Here is a 23581-nt window from a genome sequence, read left to right on the forward strand (position 1 = left end):
AAAGCAAATCACAAAATGATATAGTAACAATTTGGAGAGGATTAATATTTCAATCTTAAAAATAGCCTTAGGTTTACCTCTTCAATGCTAAGAGTAATATGCAAACAAGAATGCTCGGAGTAAAAGTCTAGCTGCGCTTCCGTGCTATTCTGTCTCTTGCTTTTGCTGAAAATAAAAGCAAAACTATCGTTTTTTTCTCTTTTCAAAAAGTAAGACTTTTAACCAACAAAAAGACAAAAAGTTCATAATAGAGACTTGTTTCTTAAATATTCATTGAATAATTGAGGCACGAGATGAAGAGTACTTGGGAGGAGTATAGAAAGGGACAGGGTGGGGGACTGAAAATAAAAGAGCCTAAAATGATAAGTTTTTGTAGGTGTGGCTTTTGCTTCATTTACTTTTTCACAGCTTATTATAGTGATAATTGGGCCTACCATATCATTAAAATGTTTTAGAAATTGTGGAGAGTTGGATTCTGTTGAATTATTGCTGAAGTTTGAATAATATCCTACACTCTACATTCTTGAAAGGCCAAATACACCCTTAAACTTTCTGCCGAATTTATTTTCTTATTATAGTATTTTTTATTATTATTATTTTTTATGTTCAAGGTTTTGTGATCTTCTTGCAATATACCTCTTTGAAGTTGAAAACTTAAACAGTAATAGGAAATTTTATTTGTGGCTTTAGCAGTTTTGGTATGTATGTCATTTGGCTAGGAAATAAGTTATCCCGGGATTAATTATTTCCGGATTAGTTATTTCCAGATTATTATTCACCCTCTCATATGGATAAAAATAATACTATAATCTTGAAATAACTAATTATGAGATTAGTTATATGATAATTTTAACCCAATCAAACATAAAATAAACTCATATTAAATTTAATCACAAGATTAGTTATTGATTATCCCTTGTACGAAACAGGCCTCTAGTATCTTAAATTTGAAATAGTCTCCACAAAGAGCTTTGTTTTACCTATTAATTGAATTGCAAGATAATATAAACTAGTATTCCTAAAACACAAAATTACGAGCGACAATGAACAAAAAGGGACAGACGGACAAACAACAAATTGCAAAAAGATCAAAATGAGCATGCCATCCAGAGAACAGGTAGCAAGTAAGAGTCAAATTAAAGACACTTGTGATCTACGTGTTACAACTAAATATCTTCTAATTATGGCTTTACATTCATTCATATCTTCTAAACAAACAGTACGACAAATTAAACTTTAATAAAAACAAAAGCTGTAAAACTTTCATAAAGCAAAGTTAATATGACAACTCTTGAAGAAATTGAACCACCATTAGCTGGGGCTAAAATTGTGGATGAGAATAATGATGAAACAGAGGACAAAGATTTTGAAAGACATCCTTCTTTTACTACTACGTCTAGACAAGTGAAGGTTTTTCCAAAACAAAAGAAAGTCAAGGTACCCCTTTTTCTTTAATTTGGGATTCCCTTTTCTTTAATTTGGGATTTTTTTCTTTTATAATCGTGGTGTGCGATCTTTGCTTGCATTTACCTTGATTAATTTCACGAGTCCTACCATCCCTTTTTTTGGATAATTGTGGTGTTCCGGATCGAGTAGTATAAATGACTGTAGCGTTCGAGCCAGCTTGCGTGTACCTCGATTAATTTTACGGGTTTTATTATTTCCTATTTTTTGGATAATCGTGGCGTTCAAACAACTGCACCTCGAGTAATTTTATCAGTTTTGCTACCAAGATTATCTGTCCATCTGAACATATGTAAAAATGACCTCTTGTTTTATATTTTCCTTTGCCTGAATTTGAACCTAAGACCTCCCACTATAAACTCCAGCTTCTCTTATTGAAGAAAAGTTATGACAAATGAATCTAGTTTTCTCATAATTTTGTTTTATTTTGATATATTTATTACCTCTAACTTTTTTTTTATTTGTAGAAGGAACAAGACAATAGAGCAAAGAAGAAGGAAGAAAGGGCAGTTGAAAGTATCAAGTCAAACCTTTTGATTTCAGGGGCTGTAATTGTGATCATTGGAGCTCTTTTTGCCATATCTAACAAGTTACGAGAATCTTAAAGAATCAAACTTCTACTTCTGTAAAAAGCTAAACCCTCCGCATGCGAACCGATGGTCAAGTTGTACTACTGTGAATATATCGAATTATATTTTTGATAGGTAAATTTTGGTATTATATTTGTAACTAACATGAATGCCATTCTTAAGGTTCAAATTTTTATCAACTTTAGTTGAGGCTATTCTTCTTGAGCCGAGGGTCTATATCGGAGACAGTCTCTCTATTCCACAAGAATAGGGCAAGGTATGTGTACATACTATCCTCTCCATACTTCACCTGTGAAATTATACTGGGTAGTTGTTGTTTAGTTGAGTCAATTCTTACTTGTTCATCACTGCCTCACTCATCGCACAACACACCCTCCCTTTGCATTGTCCTAAATAAAAATGTGAAACCAAGGAAGTTGGTGCCTAGGAAATATCAAGCAGAAGAAACAATCTATTGGAGGCAAAACATCACTCTAATATGGAAAGAAGCAGATAAGAGCCGAAACCGCGTCCAGTAGACTTCCTGTTCCGCTCATCCCTTCATCAGCACTTTCATCAATACTGTACTACTACTTATGTTCCTAAACTTGGAACAGATGTCAGAGCATAGTACTATTACCTATGTTCCTAAATTCGCAACCATATGTTGAGGACAATATAGATGGCTATTGTCGGTGGCGGATGTACAACTATACGTACGAGACATCCAGAGCATAAATTTATGTGAAAATTTCAGTAAAATTATAATAAATAATAGTTATGAATATTTAACTTTATAAATATAATGGGTTCAATGCTAAAAATCTTAAAGTTTGAACAAAGTTTAAATTCTGGATCGTTATTGTCTACTGAACTGCTTTCTTCCTATGATATCAACAGGTTATGACAGGTAGAAAGGGGAAAAAACAAGCGCTGAAGTCGAGTTCTTTTTCCCTAATAGCCGCAAATCAAACTTAATTTTTAAATATGCTCTAATATAGACGCGATATTGTACATGCCGCCGGTAGAAACCATATCAAAAGGACATGAGACGAGGAAAATGTTTTCATACATGAGCTTGGTTTATTTTACTTGAGTTGTTACTATGAACGACGAATACTTCAGTCCTGTACTTCTTCAGCCTTGTCTTTTGACAGAAGATACCAACCGAGAGCACCAACACCAGTTACTAGTCCAGCTACTACAGCATAGTTGCGATACTTGTCGTCCGATACCCCGGGCGTTGAGGAGGTCTGTGCACTTGCAGTAGCATCAGTTACTGATCCTGACCCGCCAGAGCTTGTTGCAGCTTGTTCTGAATTAGGACCCTTCAAAAATTAAGACATCAGGCAGGAATTTTATGTAAAATTCAAAGGAAAAAAGTAACACATTCAAAGAAAGGTAAGGAATAGGACTGATACATAAACAGACCCTCAAGCTTGGCATCGGCGGGCAAGTATGCCCTCCAACTTTGGGTGTGCACAAGTAGGCACCTCAACTTGTATGAAGTTGAACATGTAAACACAAATGCTGATGTGGCACCGAAATTTTCGAGGTGTCTAGATGATTATTTTGTTAGTTGGAGTATTCAACTGACAAAGTGGAGACAAATTGAGGTGCCTACTTGTGCACGCTCAAAATTGAAAGGCATACTTGCCCGCCAAGGCCAAGTTCGAGTGCCGATTTATATGCTATGCCTACATAATAGGATAATTTTATTAAACGAGCTGCACTAAGCTAAGAGTTTCTGTAAGAGAAGAGGTTTTTCTTAACATTGAAAATTAGGCAACAAACATTGAAGTGGCTATCATGACCTCTAATTCTAAAAATGAAAAGGTGAAAGGAAAAGGTCATTCTAAAATTTTAATTTTCCATTCTCTTTGTTTTTTTTTTCCGATTCCGTTCTGCGTAAAGAAGAGGATAATTGTCCCGGCGATTCTCAGATCAACACTTGAAATGGCAAAAAATTATGAAAAGCAAGAAACATACGCAAACCCAACTAGGCAAGTAGTATGATGGATTTTAATTTATGTATTTCATGCCATGCTAGTGGCTTTCTTTAGCCTTTCTATTTATTTACTGTCTTTTACGATGCTGATACTGTTTTTCAAGTTTCTGTTGTTGTTACGGAAACAGCCTCTCTATTCCTCCGGGGTAGGGGTAAGGTCTGCCTACACTCTACACTCTACACTCTACCCTCCCCAGAGCCCACTAGTGGAATGATCCTACTAGGTGGTTGTTGTTGTTGTTGTTGCTAGTGGCTTTCTTTAGTTATCAATCACACACCAACAGAGAGAGAAATAATCGATCAGTATATCAGGGAAAAAAAAAAACATACCTTACGTGCAAGCTTCTCCAACTTCTCCTTCTCAACTTTCTAAGAAGTCAAACAAGACATTAACTAGTTAGACAACTGAAAGACAGAGATAACGCAGACACATCTAGTATGATAAAAAACTTCAGAATAAAACATCAAAAAAAACTTTTGAGTTATGACCCCCTTATCCGACAGAAGTATCGAAATGACATAAAAAATACACAACCAGCATATAATAAACTATATGCTTGTTTGCTAAAACTACAAAATATAGACTAAGAAATAGCTTCTTTCCTTTTACTGAAGCAAGAAGAGGGGTGGTGAAAGTTACACATATCTTTTCATTTCTATATTCTAGTGAAAAAATGAACTATTATATCCAAACAAGTCATGTCATTAAGGGTAAAATTGGGATGCTCATTTAATAGTTTCGAAATAGAGAAAGATATAATTCATCCTGTGACAGACTAAAAAGAAAAGTAAAATGGGACAGAAAGTAATTGATAAATACTCTCGTTGATGTTTGATGATCATGCAAAAGAAACAATGGGTGGATAACTAAAACTGATAGGCAAGCTAATAGCCTAGTACGGTGATACTCAAAATCAAGATGAAATAAGCAAGATGAGAATGAGAAAGATCAAACATCTAAAATAGTACACAACTACACATCACTGAACCATTGCGCCGATTATGTGATAGACCAAAAAAGTACACCATATACACTTGATTTTAGGCACGTTATTAAGCAAAACTGAATATCACCTTGATGTAGACATTTTCAGCTGCTCTTTCCTCCTCGCCTAGCACCTTGCCACTGCTGGAGAGCCTACGAGAAACATACCTGAAAGCATTCCTGGCTGCCATCTCAGTTTTGTCTCCAAAGTCTTCCTGCAGCTGAAACAGTCATCAAATGAGGATTTTAATGGATGTTCAGAGTCAGTAATCAAAGAATTGAGTAAATGTGTCCTTTTTCCTTTCCTTTGTTTAGATTCATTCCAGCATCATATATGCCTTCTTAATCAATAATTTCTATAATTGCTAATTGATAACTTGCAACAGACATATGTATATGGGTTTTCACTGGATAGCGGAGCAAGAGAGCAAAGGTGCTTCCATCATGACAGAGACGATGTTACTCCCACAAAATGTTCATATAGGCATATTATATCAACTAGGAACAGTATCATGCGGTTTTGCTGCATGTCAGTGTCAAAGACAAAGAGCAGAAGAGCGCAAGTGTCAGCACAAATTGAACTGCACGTTTTAAGTTTCTCGTTCAAATTAGTGACTAGTTTCTTATTCCAATTTTGTATCTCCCATAACTCTACTTTAGAAACTTTTCTTGAACGATCTATTCATATTCACACAAATGGATGCTCTTTTTAAGACATCTTCGAGACATACTAATTCCATATAGTCAAACGTTTGACGGAGACGAAGTAGAACAGTGTATTCATCCTATAGGTTTATGCATTACCATTTTAGATAACTATATGCAGCCATAGTTGCACTCTACAGACCACAATAAGTTTTGTAAGCAGCAACGGCACTCTACAGACCACAATAAGTTTTATACACAGCAACGTAATTGATAGCCGCCGGAGAAAACAACTGAAGCTTATTAACACAAATGGTATTTTATCACCATACTTATGCTGATGAGTTATATCTTTGAACTTCAAACAGCCACTTGCTATTCATGCTCTATCGAACATATCAATCAATTAATCAACCAACTATGGACTATTTATGACTCTTATCACAAACTAGCTAGGGTCTAAATCATCTGTATCAGTTCCTCTCTATTCAGACTCACATTCCAAGGTAAACACGTCCCAACAAATTCAGCAATTAGAGGTTTCATAGTAGTGTATAGACTATAGTTTTCCCTAGCAATCAACCTACCATGACCAGAAGCAGATTGCAAATTTGAACTTTATGGATTCGAGTTCGGAATTCTACCACAACTCATTCGATATATTGGGTTCAAAATCAATTAGTTGTACTAACTTAGTGAATATTTGAATACATATATAGTGTTCGAGACAAAGCTACTGGTCTCGGATGAACCCATAAGTTGCAACCTACATCCGGTCCTGACTGCGACTATCCTATGATGACATATATGTATCTAGTTGGGCCTTTATGTACACATACTATATGTCAAATCCCTTTCACTTCTTTATGTATTTACTTCTTTATTTCGAACCCGTTAGTGAAAATCCTGTTATGTCGATACATACTGTATACACACACACACACACACACACACACACTTGACAACAATCTGGAAATGAAACGAACATATATGCACATATAAACGCATGAAATTAGAAAGCTCTACAAATCAAATGAGAAAAAAATCGTAAAATCAAAACAGTTAAAGAAAAATTTCAACAATGAAACATCTGCTTACGAAACAGAAGCAGTTTAATAAAAGCAGAAAAACTAATTCTCACTGCATAAAGCCACGCATTAAGCAATCGAAGTAGGATAAAAAATTGTTGAAATAAAAACCTAAAAATAAAGCCCTAATATAAAAGCTGACCTTGTTGTTTCAGGTGGAAAGAGAAAATGTAGAGAGAGAAAGTGACTTGACTTGGCGAAGAAGAAGAAGAAGAAAAAGAAAACTGATGTGTCAGTTTCCCAAAATGGGCTTTCGTTGGATCTAAAGAACATTTAATGGGCCGGCCCAGAGTCTTTTCATGGTGTTTGGGTTTTGGACTAAAACTCGGATAAATTCAAAAGGGATTTTTAAAGGGCGGCTCGGTGCACTAAATTTTCGCTACGCGCAGGATCCGGGAAAAGGCCATACCACAAGGATCTATTGTATGCAGTCTTATCTTGCATTTCTACAAGAGGTTGTTTCCACGGCTTGAACTCGTGACCTTCAGGTCACATGACAGCAACTTTACCAGTTACACCAAGGTTCCCCTTCACAAAAAGAGTTTTTATTTATATGTAATATATTAGAAACTTATTTACCCTCACTGTTTAGATTTTAACTTAATTATAAGTTGATATACAACTTACCTTTTATATAGAAATAAGTTTTAAATGAATATCCTTGATTGTAGCATTTTAATGTGGAAATCAAATTCCACAAATCTCTCTCCTCCCTCTCTCTATTTTCACGCTCATGTCTCTTCTACTAATCTGCATTCGGAAGTTTCCGCACAAACGAGTATATACTTGAGAAACAGAGAAAGTTGTTAAGAGAGAATCAAAATTACCATCTATTATTGGATTCTCTTGGGGGAAAAAGGATATTAGAAAGAAAAGAGAATTTGATTTTTTTAATTTAAATTATTATTTATTTTGATTGGTGTTATTGCAAACGATCAGGAATATTTTTGAAATTTATATCTCGATTTTAAAGATGTTTGCTGAAGATTAGAGTTGATTTTGAATGAATTTTAAGATTGAAACTCGAAGATGTATTAAAGTTATATTATAATCGTATGTAAATTGTGTTTTGTTGTAGTTATATATTTTTTTATTTGAACGTTGTATAAGAGTTGAAAAATAGTTGTAAAATATATGAATCGTTGTATGAACTTTGTATTTAAATTATAAATACTTTATTTTTACATAAAGTTGTTATATGTATAAAAATTGTATTAAGATAGCTTCAGCTTATCTAATTTCGTTATGTCCGCATAGCGCCAGAATTTCATATATGTGCATTTTGTGTTCTTACATCACCACATTAAAGGTGAGCAGCTAATCCAATAAAAAAAGAAAATAAATAATTCAGGAATCTTGGAGACTTTAAAGAAATAAGGAAAGAGGAGAGAAAAAAAAGGAAAAGAATGTAATTCAATCCCTAATTTAAGGCATTAATAATGGATTGTGTATAAACTGTAAGCAATCCTTATTTAGGGCGAGTGATATACAAAATTAGAATAATTTTGATAATTAAGTTTCAAATATTGTACAGGAACGGAAAAATCTCATTTCAAAAATAGTCATTTTACGAATTTGTAATTGAAAAAAACCACATATTCAAATTTCAAAAATTATTGAAAAGTAGCCAATTGGAATCCATGACACTATCATGGATTTTAACAAATATGGAAATATTCTAAATGTTTTACTTGTTTAAGTTCGAAATCCATGACATTATCATTTGATATTTTCGCATCGAAAGTGGCTAAACACTTGCTAATTTTTCAAAAAGAGATTTGTTATGTACTTCATATTAGTATGAAATTATCTCTCCTATCCTAGTCCTTTTTATATGAGGTTTGACACCTTATAATTTTAGATTTTAAGATTCTTAAAATAATCCAGTTATATAAAGATTGAGAGAAAAGACCCAAAATAGTTCAGTATCTTTGGATTTTAACTCAAAATAATCCTATTTTTTCGCATGGAACACTAATAGTCCACATATTTTTAATAAAATGGTGCACTTTTAGGCTCCATCAAAACTTCTATTAGTTTTTTAACGAAAAGAACCTCACATGCCAACATATGAGATTTATTTCCTTAGAAAACAAATATTACTACACTATTAATCTTGTCGAGTTACTCTTTAGTTTGAAAAAGTGTACAGTAGTAGCAGATCGAAGACGTTTCAAGTGATCCTTCAGTGGGTGTTGCATTCTTGAGTTTCGTGCTCTTCCTCTTATTTTGCTCGTTAATAATTATGAGATGCCATGTTATTGAACTAGCATTTAACTGTAAAAATCCTAATCGTTTTATCAAGAATTTCATTGATGTATATAGCCTTTAGATTTTATGTTTATTATAGGTACTGTGTGCAAAATCCTCATTATTTTTTTTTTTTATTGGGAAATTTTCTTCTTAATTATCAACTTCAAAAGATAACAAGAATCAGATAAGATGCAATTCCATACACACCACCGGACGTTTCCTAACTTTATTTAATTTAATATCATGAGCAAAAGAAAAAGTGCACAACTTCTAACTACACACATTACCAAATTGCATTAGACAAATTGATTGAGCCTGTCTCATGCAGCAGGGTTTTGACTATTTGGAAACGAATGTGTTTTATCAGATTCTTACTCAACAAAAAGAATAAATTCTCTCTTTTAAAAAATTAAATCTCATATGATGGCATGTGAGGTTCTTTCCTTTAAAAAACTAACAGAAGTTTGGATGGAGACTAAAAGTGTATCACTTTATTAAATAATATGGACTATTAATGCTCCATGTGAAAGAAAGAGGATTATTTTGAGTTAAAGTCCAAAGATTCTGGAGTATTTTGGGCCTTTTCTCTAAAGATTGACATGTTGTAAAACTTTTACTTTAACATTCTATTTAGGAAATTTTACCTCTTATAGCAAAGGTATACACCATATTTATTATAAATCAAAATTATTTTAAAATATTATTTTCTATAGCTACCTTTTATATTTTATAGCAAAATAAGTATTTATGATATATACTACCATTGAGGCATGAAATAAGGCATGACATATGCTATTTATGTTTTTTCTCTCTTGAACAGCTGGACATACTTATATTTAAGGTGATTGCCGTTACTGTATTCATGAATACATGCGCATACGCGAATACATGTGAATATATGCCCGTACAACTGGATTGTGCTGATTTTAGGCATTTTTTACTGATGTTTTCATGAATACAGCAGCGCGAATACACTACCGTAACAACTGAATAGTAACTATAGGAAGTAATTATATATATGATAGCTATAGGAAGTTAATAGCCGCTAAACAATAGTGGTTTCCGAAAATTCCTCTTCTATTTATAACCTTAAATGACACATTGTTATACGAATTAATATGACATTGAAAACTACTAGATATTAAGGATATTTTTTAATATATTACCTCTATTTAGTCATATGTATCAGAAGTATTTCATTCTTAAATTCTATGTTTAGTCAAATACCCATCATAAGGGCATAAAATAGATCCACTCATGATTGTTGATTAATTGAGGGTTATCTCAAAGGTCTGTATTAAAATACACAAAGAAAATGCACTTCACTTCTTGTAATGGCTAGTTCCAAACTCAGATAAAAGAACAGAGTTGTGATACCTTGATAGCTAAAGAATGAAAAAAAATGAACTTATTGAAGTGAATAATTGCTGCCTGTAAACCTGTGTAGGTTTTGTTATATTTTTCCTTTGTCAATCTAGAAAAGAATTATTACTATTTTCATTTTGCTCTATCATAAGTCATAACTCAACTATCATCCAACACCTACCGGACACAGTATTACAGATTTCAGTGTTGACAACAGATGAGTAGGAAATACAATGGAAATAGGCTGACTTCCTACTTCTGCTCCTACCTAGGAAGGCTGTGCAACAATCTCCTTATTTACATTAGCACTATCGTCGCCTTCACAGTTTTCTTCTCGAGTTTGTACACCGTCGTTTCCATTTTCTATTTGTTGCTCTTTCTGCCTACCCTTCCCATTTTCAGCAGGTTGATCTTTCTGCTTAGCCCTTTCGCTAGATTCTGTAGAAAACGATGATTCTGAGTTCCTTTTAGACTTGCTGCCACTGTCCTCTGTGAAAAAGGGAAAAGGGGGAGAAAAGAAAAGATAGCAATGAACTCACCAACACTGAAATATGCCTGGAGAAGGGTTATTTACGGGTATCATAGTGCCTAAATTTGAACTAGCTAACTCAGACAACATAACAGACACTAGGATGGCAAACGGGCACGTCAGGATGGATATAGGCAGGTTGAAAACGGGTAATGCAAAAACAAATAAATTAGCCAACCTGACCCATATTTAATACGGAAAGAAAATGGGTTAACCGCCACCGGCGGATAATATGGATATCCATATTATCCATTGCTTCTTGAATATGATTACTTTTGGGAGAATTCCTAGTCTCCCAAGCTTGAGGAACCCCCAATTTGAGACTTTACAAATGTAAAAGTTAAACCAATTAGTTATCCATTGGCTATCCATTTTCTAAGTGCATAATATAATTTTTATCCATATTTGACCCGTTTTTAAAAAGTTCATTATCTAACCCATTTTTAGTGGATAATATGTATGGATAACTATTTTTTTATCCATTTTGCCACCACTAACTGACACTGAGAAAGTTTGTATTACACAACTATAACCATGCAAAGCTATATGATGATCTTCTTACCCTTCCCGTTTTCAGCAGGTCGTTCTTTCTGCTTAGCCTTTTTGCTAGAATCTGCAGCCGTTGATGATCCTGACTTTCTTTTAGACTTGCTTTGTCTGAACTCTGTGGAGAGGAAAGAGGTAGAAAAGAAAAAGAACAAGGGAAATGATAGCAGTGAGTTCACCAACATTGAAATATCGCTAGAGATGGACTAGTTAAGGGTATCATAGCGCCTCAATCTGAACTAGATAACTCAAACATAATTGACACTGACAAAGTTTGGATTATTTCACTACAACCATGTAAAGCAATATTCTGCTTGTTATCATATTCATTATCAGATAAATCAAATATCTACACATTAGACTTCATATTGGCCTTGGATTTTTACTTTACATCAAAGATTAAACAAAAATTTGATGATAAATGATATATATTTATGTAACGAATCTGAAGCTTGTCACGAGGAAATTTCAGTTCAGAGAAAACTTGAACTCCAAAATGATCCAAATAAGGTGGGACTACTAATCATTCTGTTTACCTTGAAGTATACCATTATATAGACGTAATATTATACCCCCGGCCCTCTCAACCACCGGAAAGATAGCTTGGACATTCCAAGTACATCATTAAAAATGATGCATTAATTTGGAGACATTCTGAATTATATTCTAGACAAGAGAGACAAAGATACTAGCAAAGTTAATTGTTTAAATTTTTTAAAATTACGATGGAAAGACTATCACTTTCAGAGTGCTTGGTAGCAATAAGCATGGCGTAGAGAGAGATAATGTACTTTGTAATTCTCCAATTTTTCAACCCCAGTATATTCTTATGCAGAAACCTACTTGGATAAATTCTTTTCCAACTTTCTGATCTTATATTAACACATACAGATATAAAATACCAACGGTTGTTTAGAATCGACTAGCAAGAAGTGCATTTCTAAAAAAATCTTTTCCTGCTCCCTTCTTTGTTTGGGATGCGAGAGGTAAAGGTTTCCAGAGAAACATAAAAGGGCATAACTCTCCAAGGTATCGCAAGGAGATTCTAATCAATTTGAACTAACACATGTGAACAAAGTTTCTTTCTGTCATTTTCTTAACATTCAAGAGTTACAACCACACAACATCTCATCTTATTAGCAAAACAGAGGACGAGCAAATTTCTGCCCAGCTGCATACACATTTATATTTTCTACAAGCTCACAAAACATATCGGCATACGATAGAATACCTGATCATGTAAATAACATGTCATTTCTTGTTAGTTTTAAACTTAGGGACAATATCTACAGGTCAAAGGAAACCAAACCATCTTTACATATGTAACCACTAAGCCCACCTCTCATAAAATTGAATTAGTAAAAACAGATTGTAGTTTAACCAGAGAGATACTACTAACGTTTCGAAAAATAGAAGCGAGCAGATATGATGGAAGCAATACTATTAAATGAGATGCAATTATCCATGTCAATTGAGATGCCCATTCCGTCCCAAATTAGCACCACCTCATTTTCTTTCTAAGCTACACACTAGGACCTTATTGCAGTTCACTATACTGAATCAGCTGCTTTATTTTTTGACACAAGCATTATATAGAAGATTAATCGCCACAAAAAAATTCTCCAGTGCATCCTATGTAATGAGCTTTATAAACCGTCATTTATCGGTGAATCTGTTAGGTGATTTTGGCTTCTAGGACTTTCTCAAATAACTACTCCTGCTCTCTTTCATATGAGTTCTTCACTTTGGAAACTACTTTAACTCAATGTATCTAATTTTCTTCTTTCTTTTTGCATGCATAACTATTATGCTTCTACCTATACCCTTCTATGCTGAAATACCCTTCCCTAGAGGCAGACAAAAGAAACAAAATATGATGAATTTCTATTTTAAGCATACCACGGGAAGTGCTCAACGTTGCTACAGAGAGTAGTGAATCCTCGTCATCATCCTTGTCAACCAGACGATGACCCACAGGTGAAGCTCTACCACCCTGTCGACCACCTCGAGCGCGACCAGCACCGCCACGTCTATAAAGAGTCAGAGGGGGGCCATCTTCATACTCGGCAGGTGCATAATCTGGATCGAAAGATAATCTGCGACCCTGGGATGCAGCAAGTAAAGCCTCGACCGATACAGCGCTCACGGTCCGAGCCCACCCTCTAACTCGTTCATCAACAGCTTCCTGCTGCATCTCCAAGCCCATGCGATAAAGATAATGCAATGCTCTTCCCTGAAAACATAAAAGAGATAATAATAGAGGAAAGTTAATGACTCTTAAATAAAAACTAAAAAAAACAATGTTGTGATTAATTAAAGAAAGTCGCTTTTTACAATAAAACTAAAAACCAATGTAGTGATTGATTAAAGCAAGTCACTTTGCATTTACCAATGCCTCGTGCTGGCCTGCATATAACTGATAACCTCTGTCAGCACGTCGCACGGGATTCCCAATAAGCGTGCGCGTGATTCTCCTATACCAAATCATGTAAGGATCATCATAGGGGATGGTAACATGTGCAGGAACGTCATGAACAACACGATCAGCTCTCGGCCCCCACAAAGCAGTCTGTTCAGCAATGAACTGCTGAAAAACAGGATCAGCCTTGTAACGTTTATCCCTCAAAAAGTGTGCGTCCTCCCACTGACTATTATCTGGAACACCCTGTGCAAGCCCAAACTGCCGTAACACGCGTTTTGGCACGTGATCCTCCACTATATTTTGACAAATAAGTGGCACAGATGCCATCCACACGTGTCGTCCACGGGAGCACCGCTCTGGTAAATCGGCTATGATACCCTCATCGTAAGGTTGCCAGATGAACTATTAAATCAAAATGACAGTTTGTTTAAGTTATTGATGGAAAATCATAATGATGTGCAATGAAACATAGTATAAATGCAACTACTAATCCTACCTGATCAGGTGTCATAGTATCATACCTACAAAAGAAAGAAAAAAATAACGATCGCCTCACAATTAAGTAATAGAAAGATTTTCTAATTAAACTAACAAAATAATTGAAACTTTTCCTAATTATTCATGCATTTGGAAAACAATAATACAAACGGAACTAAATGTTAACATACTAATTATTAAATGAAACTATAAAACAACTAACTTAAATGAAACCAAATGATAACAATCATGTGTCAATCTATTTTGCTAATTTGTTAATAAGTAAGCAAGTCCAAAAAGAAGATAATAAGAGTTACCTGCAAAAGAGACAAGAAGCCACCAATGTCTGATTTTTGCTCCATGGACGATCGGCACAAACACCTATACAGATAAGATAGTGCAGCAGATCCCCAGCTATAGTGTACAGTCTTGCCAAGATCCTCGAGCAAGGGCAAAAACTCCAAATTAACTCTGTTCCCTGAAGTGTCAGGGAAGATGAGGCCACCAATCATCCATAAAATGTAAAGCCGGCATCGCTTATGGACCTCCTCATCAGGATCATCATCGGTAAGATCTGCTAACTGGGTAACATGTGCATCAATGGCAGATATCTTCAATCTGCAACCCTTCAACGCTGCTATAGGGGGGCGAAAACCAGTCAGACGCTCCATCTCATCCTGCCACATAGAACATGACTGCTCCTCTACAGCGTGCACAGGTTGTCCATCTACGGGGAGCCCGTACATAATCTCAATGTCTTGTAGTGTGATGGTTGCCTCACCACTTCGAAAGTGGAACGTGTGTGTCTCCGGGCGCTAACGCTCCAAAAGCGCTGTGATCAATGACCAATCAAGTTGTATCCTACCGACGGCGTACACTCCCCAGAATGCTGATCCGTATAAGCATTGGATGATACGATCGCACTGGGGATGATCTCGCATATGACGCCAGAAGTTACCGTCCACACGGCGTGGATGGACTAGATCAGTATCCCCAATGTCTCCTTCCCAAACAAAATGCAACCTATGCATAGACTGCAGCTTGAGCACACTATACTCTAAGGGACCGGGGTGAACACGTGAAGGCTCCATCCTAAAATGTACCTACACAATCAAGAAATTCTAACCTATAAACCAATGCATAAAACAAATAAATCAAATGAGACTAAATGTTAACATACTAATTATTATATTGCATTTGCTATCTGTTACTAACATAAATACGAACTATCATAACAAATGAAAAAGAAATGCTTTAATTACTTTAAATAATAAACTTGTGACATTAACAAAAAATCACAAATTACATATTATCTAATTAAAGTAACATAGATTAAATTCTATGGACCTAATTAAATATTATATATTACAATAATCAGATTGATTGTTTCAATAAATCTTCGGAATTTCAATTGATTGATAATATTGAAAATCCAAATTTGTAAAAAATGAAAATAAATGTTTGTTTTCATAAATTCGAACTATCATTCTTTCACTAAGCTAAATACTAAAATTTTAACAAATTCAGTTAGTGATGCTATTTTCTGACTCATATTCCAAACTAACATCATATTTAAAACTGATAAATCGACCTTGGGCCTAACTCAACCCCAAAAGCTAGCTTATGAGGTGAGGATTGCCCAAGACCATATAAGGAGACCACGGATCTCAAATACCCAGAAAGGCAGAAAATACTTTAGTCTTTAGTCTGAAAGTGTTGAAAGAGATGTTGCTTCAACTTAGTAATACCATCCTGATCATTGCCGGTAATAGAAATATCGTCAACATAGACCACCAGATAAATACAGAGACTTGAAAGAGAATGCCGATAAAACACAGAGTGATCAACTTCACTACGAGTTATGCCAAACTCCTGGATAATTGTGCTGAACTTACCAAACCATGCTCGAGACTGCTTTAGATCATAAAGTGACCGGCGCAAGCGACATGCAAGGCCACGAGACTCCCCCTAAGCAACAAAGCCAGGTGGTTGCTCCATATAAACTTCATACTCAAGGTCATCGTGTAAAAAAGTATTCTTAATGTCCAGCTGATAGAGAGACCAATGGCGAACAACAACCATGGATAGAAAAAGGCGGACTGATGCTATCTTAGTCATGGGAGAGAAGGTATCACTGTAATCGAGCCCAAGTATCTGAGTATATCCCTTGGCAACAAGACGGGCCTTAAGTTGATCAACCTTGCCATTCGGACCAACCTTGACTGCATAAACCCAACGACAACCAACAGTAGATTTACCTGAAGGAAAAAGAACAAGCTCCCAAGTACCACTCATATGTAAAGGAGACATCTCGTCAATCATAGCATGTCGCCATCCTGGATGAGACAATGCTTCACCTGTAGACTTAGGGATGGAAACAGAGGACAAAGAAAATATAAAAGCATAATGAGATGATGACAGGCGATGATAACTTAAACCGACATAATGGGGATTAGGATTAAGCGTGGTCTGTATACCTTTCCGAAGGGCAATCGGTGTACTAGGAGACAAGTCCGCAGTAAGAGCAGGTTCAGGTGCAGGACGTGAATCGGTTGGGCCTGATGCTGGGCGCGGACGGCGATGATAAGTCAAGAGTGGTGTTCCTGTGGCTGAGGATCTAGGAGGAGCAACGCTAGACTCTTCAACGGTTGGTATAGGTAAGACTTTTGTGGTTGAAGGTGGAGGAGGAGCTATAGTAAACTCCTCAAAGATCGGTATAGGTAAGACCTCAGATATATCAGGGTAGTCAGAAGAGGTAAAGAAAGGTGTAGACCCAAAAAATGTGACGTACATAAGGTACCTACGAAGAACAGGTGAGTAACAACGATATATATCCCAAGGAGGACACATTTGAGAGCACGAGGAGCTAACTTATCTTTCCCAGGGGCTAAGTTATGAACGAAACATGTGCTCTCAAAAATACGAGGGGAAGAGAGTATTAGGGTGACTGGGGAAACAATACTGAATATGGAATCTGATCCTGGATGGGAGATGAAGGCATCCGATTAATCAAATAACAAGTTGTGAGAACTGCATCACACAAAAACGCAGCAAAACACAAGATTCAATGAGAAGTGTGCGAGCAGTCTCAATGAGGTGCTTATTCTTTCTCTCTGCAACCCCATTTTGCTAAGGGGTATAAGGACAAGATGTCTGATGAATAATTCCTTGAGAAGTCATAAACTGCTGAAGCTGAGAGGATAAATATTCTAAGGCATTATCACTGCGAAAAATGTGAATAGAAACACCAAATTGATTTTTGATTTCAGCACAAAAATTCTGGAATATAGAAAACTACTCAGAACGATCTTTCATTAAGAAAAGTCAAGTACATCTTGAATAATCATCAATGAAACTAACAAAATAGCGAAATCCCAAGGTTGAACCAACTCTTCTAGGACCCATATATCATAATGAACTAATGAGAAAACAGACTCTGCATGACTCTCAACACTACGCGGAAAGGAAGCTAGGGTATGTTTCCCAAGCTGACACGACTCACAATCTAATGGAGACAAACTAGACAAACTAGGCATCATCTTGTGAAGCTTGGATAAACTCGGATGTCCTAAACGTCTGTGAATTAGGTCTAGAGAATCTGTAACTAGACATGTTGTGGAGGGATTGAGTGAGTTAAGGTAGTAAAGGCCTTCTAATTCACGCCATGTGCCAAATCATTTGTCCCGTACTGCGGTCCTGCATAATAAAAGAATCATCAATAAAATATATACCACAATGGAGGGCACGAGTCAAACGACTAACAGATGCAAGACTAAAAAGACAACCAGGGACATAAAGAACGGAATCTAGAGTGACAGAAGATAGGGGATTAGCTTATCCAACTCCTTTTGCTTTAGTTTGAAACCCATTGGCTAAAGTAACAGTGGGAAGAGAACGTGAATACACAATATTCGACAAATGTGATTTATTACCAAAGATATGATCAGAAGCGCCTGACTCCATGACCCATGGTCCAAGAGTACTAAAATGGGAAACACAAGCAAAAGAATTACAAGCAACACAAGTATTAGTTTGAGCAACCGAGGCTACTTGTGGAGATGTTTGCTTACTTGCTTGATATTGAAGGAACTCATTATATTGCCCAAGATCATATAAGGAGACCAAAGACCTCAAATCCCTCCGATTTGGAACAACTCAATAAAAACTAACATCACGCTTCCAATTAATTTCTAAGTGGTAAAATTAGCATATTAACATTGCGGATTATGCTTCTATTTAAGTAAAACATTTTAACATTGTTGAATATGCTTCTTTTAACATTCGAAATTTAAATATTATTCTTACTTACTCTTTATTTACCCCATTACTATTTTTTGTCTAACAAAGCTGGATAGATCCTTCTCAAAAGAACAAAAAATAAAATTGGATAGTTATTAGGATTTTGCTTACTGATTATTGGACAAGTATATTTGGAGAGATAAAAAGCTTCTCTGCTTTAGAAAAAACTAGTATGAATAAATGGTGATAGTTTTACATCCAAGGATCTGACCTAGTGGTCACTAAAGTGGGAGAACTATGAGATTCTTAGGTTCAAATCTCAGTAGAGGCAAAAATTACTAGGCAATTTCTTTTTATCTGTCTAAGTGTTGGTATGTAGAATTATCCGGTACATGTATTGATGAGAGGTAACGGGTATCCGATAGAATAGTCGAGCGGGTAATTGGTTTAGGAGAAAACTAAATTTGATTAAGTTTTCCTATAGCTACTACTAAAATATGAACTCAATCGACTCCCAAAAGATGACCTAGTGGTCAATAAAGTGGATTGAGAATCATGAGGTCTTAGGTTCAAATCTAACGTAGGCAAAAATACTATGGTAATTTCTTCTCATATGTCCAAGCCTTGGTGGACAGAATTATAACCAATAAATTTTCTTCTCGGAGCACCCGTGGAATTTAAATGTCGAGTTGCCTGACAAGCTAGCTCGAACACCATAGTTATAAAAAAATGAATCTAATCTAAAACTAACATAACAACTAACTATAAACACACTAAAACCAAACACTAAAATTTCAAATTAATAGCATTAAATAGTTCGAAAATAACGACAAAAAATATAAATCATGTTTCCATGATACAATACTATCAAATATATATAAATAACATTTTTTCTTAACGAAAAAAACCTCTTTTGAAAAGAATTTCCAAATTTGACAGTTTCCAAAACTTCAATTTCACGAACTTTCAACCAAAAAATCTTGATTTACACCTCCACTACGCTGCGGTAGTTAGTTGATTTGTTAAGAAATTGAAAATTTGGGGTTTTGGGATGGTCGTTTCGCCGGTAAATAGCGGTTTAGAGGGAGGTGGACGTCGAGCTCTGAGTTCTGTACAGGAATTTTAAGACTAGGTCGCTGGAACAAAATGCGACCTACAGTTGACTAATTTTCTAGGAAATTCTTTGGGATTTTAGGTTTCTTTCCCACCATGGGAGAGGATGGTGAAACGATAGATAATAAGATCAGAATTACCTGCACTAATATCTAATACTACATTATTACTAGTTTTTAGGTCTATTTTCTGATATCTGATTTATAAACAAAAATATAAAGAAAAAATATACATAACTAGAAACTAAATGAATAGTACTACTAAAAATTACTTCTTATAGTTTATGCGATAAAGTTTGAATAAGCAAAGACTTTTGAAATTTATGATCATCAACATATCATAATATTTGTGTGGCGATAAAAATTTTCATTAAGAAGTTAATTTAAATTAAATTATTTCTAAATTTAGAAAATTAAGTTCTTTTGAGATCAAACAAAAAGAAAACGTTACTGCTAAATCTGAAACGGAGGGAGTACAACTCTTTATAATTAAAATATTTTTAAAATTTTAAAAAATCGTGGTCAAAGAAAAATATATTTTTAATAGTACTATATAAAGTGAGTAAAACAAACAAGGTAATTAATTGTTATTAAGTAATAAAAGTATATATAAAAACAATTTTTATGTATCTATTAGTTTTTTTCAAATATCGGCTGCAAATAAAAAGCATGTCAAATATCCAAAATGACTAAATACAAATGGTTTTTTTTTATTTGTATAATTTTTTATCGTTTAATTGTAGTTAAGTAGGATTATATATTTTGCGCTTGATGTTGATTATTTATCTAGTTTCTTAATTTTGGCGGATCTAGTGAAGGAGTTAGAGCTTCATCCTTTTGACTTAGATTATGTGTTAAAAGTAAATTTACTAAATAAGTACAAATAATAAATTTCAAATACAGTAAATTAAATAAGATATGGTAGAATTTCGAATTCGAGCCAAGAAAGTTCTGCAACCGCCTCTGAATGCATGATAATAAACATAGCAAAGAGAGCCAGGTAAGAAGCACAATGTTGTTGATTGACCCCTAATCCTGAACATTTTTCAAAGACAACAGAACAAATATTTGTTGTTTTACCTTTAACTAAGATCATAGACATGACTTGAAACTAGTACCTAGTACAGGTCACTCTCCTTGTATGTGTGAATAACACAATCTGAGGTTGGGGTAAGAAGCACAAGGGGGCACATATCACTTGTTCATTTGCTTATCATCCAGATGGGCGATCCATCAGATTGATCAACAGATCCCGACATAATCTCCCCAGCATACAGAGAGACAAACTCAAAATTTGAACTTAATAGGACCACAATATTTTTTCTTTCTTGCCATGATCAGTGTGATCGTGTTAATAGAGCTATCACAAAAGATGCCTCAAATATTGAGCAAGCAGAAGCAATATCAAGACATAGTACATATAATTGTCTAATTGTATAAAATATAGTTGGTTATGGGTCTTTGTCCTTTTTTTTTCTTATTTTTGTACATAATTGGTTATAGGCTTATGGGTCTTTGTCTCTTTGTCTTTCCCCTTTGTTTGTATAAGTAGAAGTGCATATACCATGTATACACACGTTCAAAAAGTAAGGTGAAAAGATTCCTTTTGCTTTCATGGTATCAGAGCAGGTGCTCTAATTTAGAGATCTTATTTCTCTATCATTTGTTGTTGTTTTTTCTCCTTCATCTTTCTGTTCTATCATTTTCTTGTTATGGTTGTTGCTTCAGAATCTGGTATTTCATATGAAGAAGTCACACCCGGGACTATCCTTAATGATGCTATTGGGAATACCACAATAGTAGCTTCAAATTTGGTGGATGGAACTCATCCATATTTTCTCAACTCTTCTGATTCTCCTGGAAAGAGCCTTATTAATGTCAGTTTCGATGGAACCAGTTATGAAAATTGGAGAAGGGGGGTATTAATATCTCTTTCTGCTAAAAACAAACTAGGATTCATCAATGGTTCATGTCAAAAACCAGTTGAGAACTCACCTCTTTTTGCACAATGGAGAAGATGCAATGACATGGTCATTACGTGGATGTTAAACTCCTTAAGCAATGATATAGCAGAAAGTGTCATTTACTCTCAAACAGCTGAAGAACTTTGGGTTGAGCTAGAACAAAGAAATGGCTAAGCTGATGGTGCAAAGTTATTCCAGCTGCAAAGAGAACTTAACAACATTTTGCAAGGAACAAATGATGTTGCGGCATACTTTACCAAGCTCAAAAGAATCTAGGATCAAATGAAAATTCTTAATACCTTCATGGCTTGTGGGTGTGAGTGCAACTGTGGAGCAAAAACTCACAATCACAAAATGAATAAAGATCAAAAGCTAATCCAGTTCTTGATAGGGCTCAATGAGGGATATTCTGGAGTAAGGGGAAACATCCTCATGATGAAGCCCCTTCCTTCCACGGCACAAGCTTATTCAATCATTTTACATGAAGAGTCTCAAAGGGAGGTACACTCTGGTCACCATGTGTCAGTTGAGCCTAGTGCTTTCAATGTTAATGCACAAAAAACTAATAGCGAGTACAAGGGTGGAAATTATAACAGTAACACTGAAGCAAGGAAAAATAACTTCTGCTCTTACTGTAAGAAGCAGGGACACCAGAAAGAGAAATGTTATAAACTGGTTGGGTACCTACCGTCTTTCAAGTTCACTAAGCCGAAGAGAAACTTTGAAAATGTTCAGGCTAATGCAGCAGTGATTGAGGAAGGTGAAACATCAAGAAGAGGAGCAGTTATCACTCGAGGTGTTGCACCTAGCCTAATGAATCCACAGGGGTTCACAAATGAATAGTGTGAGCAGCTGATTCAGATGATACAATTTGTGCAGGCTGGAAACATAAGTACTTCAGGTTCTGATGCTAATGCAAGTGCCAACTTTGTGGGTAAATGTACTGCTTTTCACACCTTTATTTCCTGTTTTACAACTATCACATCCAAGTTTTGGATAATTAATTCAGGAGCCTCACAACATATGACTCATGATAAAACACTTCTAAACAATTTCAAACAACTCCCTTTCCCTATTCAAGTTACACTACCAAATTCTTATAAAGTCAAAGTCTATAGTTTAGGAAGTGTATTAATTTCACCTGAACTTGAGTTGCATAATGTTCTTTATATTCCTTCTTTCAACCATAATCTTTTGTATGTTAACCAATTGTGCAAGCAGCTAAATTCTAATGTTTTGTTTACTAAATCTGAATGTCTTGTACAGGCCCCTTCTCTGAAGAGGCAAATGGTGCTTGGTGAAGCTTTTGCTGGTCTCTATGTGCTCGAAGTTGATTCAACTAAGTCTAGAGTGTCCAATAAGCCTTTCTTTCCTTTCCCTAAAAATCATGTAAAAACTTGTAGTGCAGCCAACTCAAAGTCTTTTGTTCAATCGTGTAGTTCTGTCCCAGAGTCTATTCAAACATCTGTAAGAGGAATTTTTCCATCTAATGAAAGTTTGAAAATGAATAAAACTGCAGTTTCTGATTCTATGAATTCCAACAAACTTTGGCATTTAAGATTGGGGCACTTACCTTATCATGCAATGAAGAATATAAAGAATATATCTCTTTCATCAACAGATAAACATCTTTTTCCTTGTGACATATGCCCAATGGCAAGACAGTCCAAATTGCCTTTTCCAACAAGCTCTATTAGCTCTAAATAGTGCTTTGAATTACTACACATAGATACATCAGATTGATCCAGATGGGTGATCCATCAGATTGATCAACAGATCCCGACATAATCTCCCCAGCATATAGAGAGACAAACTCAGGATTTGAATTTAATAGGACCAGAATATTTTTCTTTCTTGCCATGATCAGTGTGATCGTGTTAACAGAGCTCTCACAAAAGATGTCTCAAATATTGAG

The 23581-nt window shown here is 35.2% G+C and overlaps 5 protein-coding genes across 18 annotated transcripts in view; 2 read left to right on the plus strand and 3 right to left on the minus strand.

The window, feature by feature from the left end:
- The window catches only part of LOC104091629 (putative disease resistance RPP13-like protein 1), a 251621-nt gene extending 251406 nt beyond the window's left edge, over window positions 1–215 (minus strand). For all 7 annotated transcript variants that reach the window (XR_011413379.1, XR_011413376.1, XR_011413375.1 and 4 more), the window contains exon 1: window positions 78–215. The gene's annotated coding sequence lies outside the window, so the exon portion shown is untranslated. The remainder of the gene's footprint in view (window positions 1–77) is intronic.
- Window positions 1–7056, minus strand: part of LOC104091630 (uncharacterized protein At2g27730, mitochondrial-like) — a 171435-nt gene extending 164379 nt beyond the window's left edge. Inside the window, exons 1-4 of one of the 4 annotated variants that reach the window (XM_009597007.4) lie at window positions 6902–7055; window positions 5116–5247; window positions 4372–4410; window positions 3002–3361 (exon numbers count right to left, since the gene is read on the minus strand). In XM_009597007.4, the coding sequence (XP_009595302.1) occupies window positions 3155–3361; window positions 4372–4410; window positions 5116–5217 (348 nt within the window). In that variant the 5' untranslated portion in view covers window positions 5218–5247; window positions 6902–7055 and the 3' untranslated portion in view covers window positions 3002–3154. Of the gene's footprint in view, window positions 1–3001; window positions 3362–4371; window positions 4411–5115; window positions 5248–6870 lie in introns of those variants that run through there. The other 3 variants (XM_033654923.2, XM_033654922.2, XM_070192634.1) reach the window with 3 other exon arrangements.
- Window positions 7057–10394: 3338 nt separating this feature from the next.
- On the minus strand, window positions 10395–19845 carry LOC104091631 (serine/threonine-protein phosphatase 7 long form homolog). 5 transcript variants are annotated; one of them, XM_009597010.4, is made up of 8 exons: window positions 19499–19845; window positions 16829–18047; window positions 16247–16715; window positions 14669–15454; window positions 13842–14276; window positions 13352–13685; window positions 11469–11570; window positions 10395–10815 (listed from the first exon to the last, which is right to left on the minus strand). In XM_009597010.4, the coding sequence occupies exons 4-8, from the start codon at window positions 15095–15097 to the stop codon at window positions 10646–10648; spliced, it is 1470 nt and encodes a 489-aa protein (XP_009595305.1). In that variant the 5' UTR covers window positions 15098–15454; window positions 16247–16715; window positions 16829–18047; window positions 19499–19845; the 3' UTR covers window positions 10395–10645. The 5 variants fall into 5 exon arrangements, with proteins under 5 accessions (XP_009595305.1, XP_009595304.1, XP_070048734.1 ...); XM_009597009.4 differs by having other exon boundaries at window positions 10395–10866; window positions 16247–16708; window positions 19499–19843; XM_070192633.1 differs by having other exon boundaries at window positions 10395–10866; window positions 16610–16715; window positions 19499–19843.
- A 1569-nt stretch (window positions 19846–21414) lies between these two features.
- Window positions 21415–21840, plus strand: LOC117275622 (uncharacterized). The gene has a single exon (XM_033654920.1). The coding sequence runs from the start codon at window positions 21415–21417 to the stop codon at window positions 21838–21840; it is 426 nt and encodes a 141-aa protein (XP_033510811.1).
- A 180-nt stretch (window positions 21841–22020) lies between these two features.
- Window positions 22021–23373, plus strand: LOC138891679 (uncharacterized). Its single transcript, XM_070175406.1, has 3 exons — window positions 22021–22449; window positions 22546–22596; window positions 22933–23373. Exons 1-3 carry the CDS (start codon window positions 22021–22023, stop codon window positions 23371–23373), a joined length of 921 nt encoding a protein of 306 aa, XP_070031507.1.
- The last annotated feature ends 208 nt before the right edge of the window (window positions 23374–23581 follow it).

This window comes from Nicotiana tomentosiformis, chromosome 1 (assembly GCF_000390325.3).
Source record: "Nicotiana tomentosiformis chromosome 1, ASM39032v3, whole genome shotgun sequence".
Taxonomy (NCBI): Eukaryota; Viridiplantae; Streptophyta; class Magnoliopsida; order Solanales; family Solanaceae; genus Nicotiana; species Nicotiana tomentosiformis.

Coding starts and splice junctions, on each gene's coding strand:
- LOC104091631 (XM_018769280.3), bottom strand. CDS start 15,097: ATGTACGGGCTCCCCGTAGATGGACAACCTGTGCACGCTGTAGAGGAG. Junction 13,686..13,841: donor CAGGCCAGCACGAGGCATTG/GTAAATGCAAAG, acceptor TTATGTTTTCAG/GGAAGAGCATTGCATTATCT. Junction 10,867..11,468: donor ACCTGCTGAAAACGGGAAGG/GTAAGAAGATCA, acceptor CCTTTTTCACAG/AGGACAGTGGCAGCAAGTCT.
- LOC117275622 (XM_033654920.1), top strand. CDS start 21,415: ATGGTTGTTGCTTCAGAATCTGGTATTTCATATGAAGAAGTCACACCC.
- LOC138891679 (XM_070175406.1), top strand. CDS start 22,021: ATGAATAAAGATCAAAAGCTAATCCAGTTCTTGATAGGGCTCAATGAG. Junction 22,450..22,545: donor AAACATCAAGAAGAGGAGCA/GTTATCACTCGA, acceptor CAATTTGTGCAG/GCTGGAAACATAAGTACTTC. Junction 22,597..22,932: donor CTAATGCAAGTGCCAACTTT/GTGGGTAAATGT, acceptor TGTCTTGTACAG/GCCCCTTCTCTGAAGAGGCA.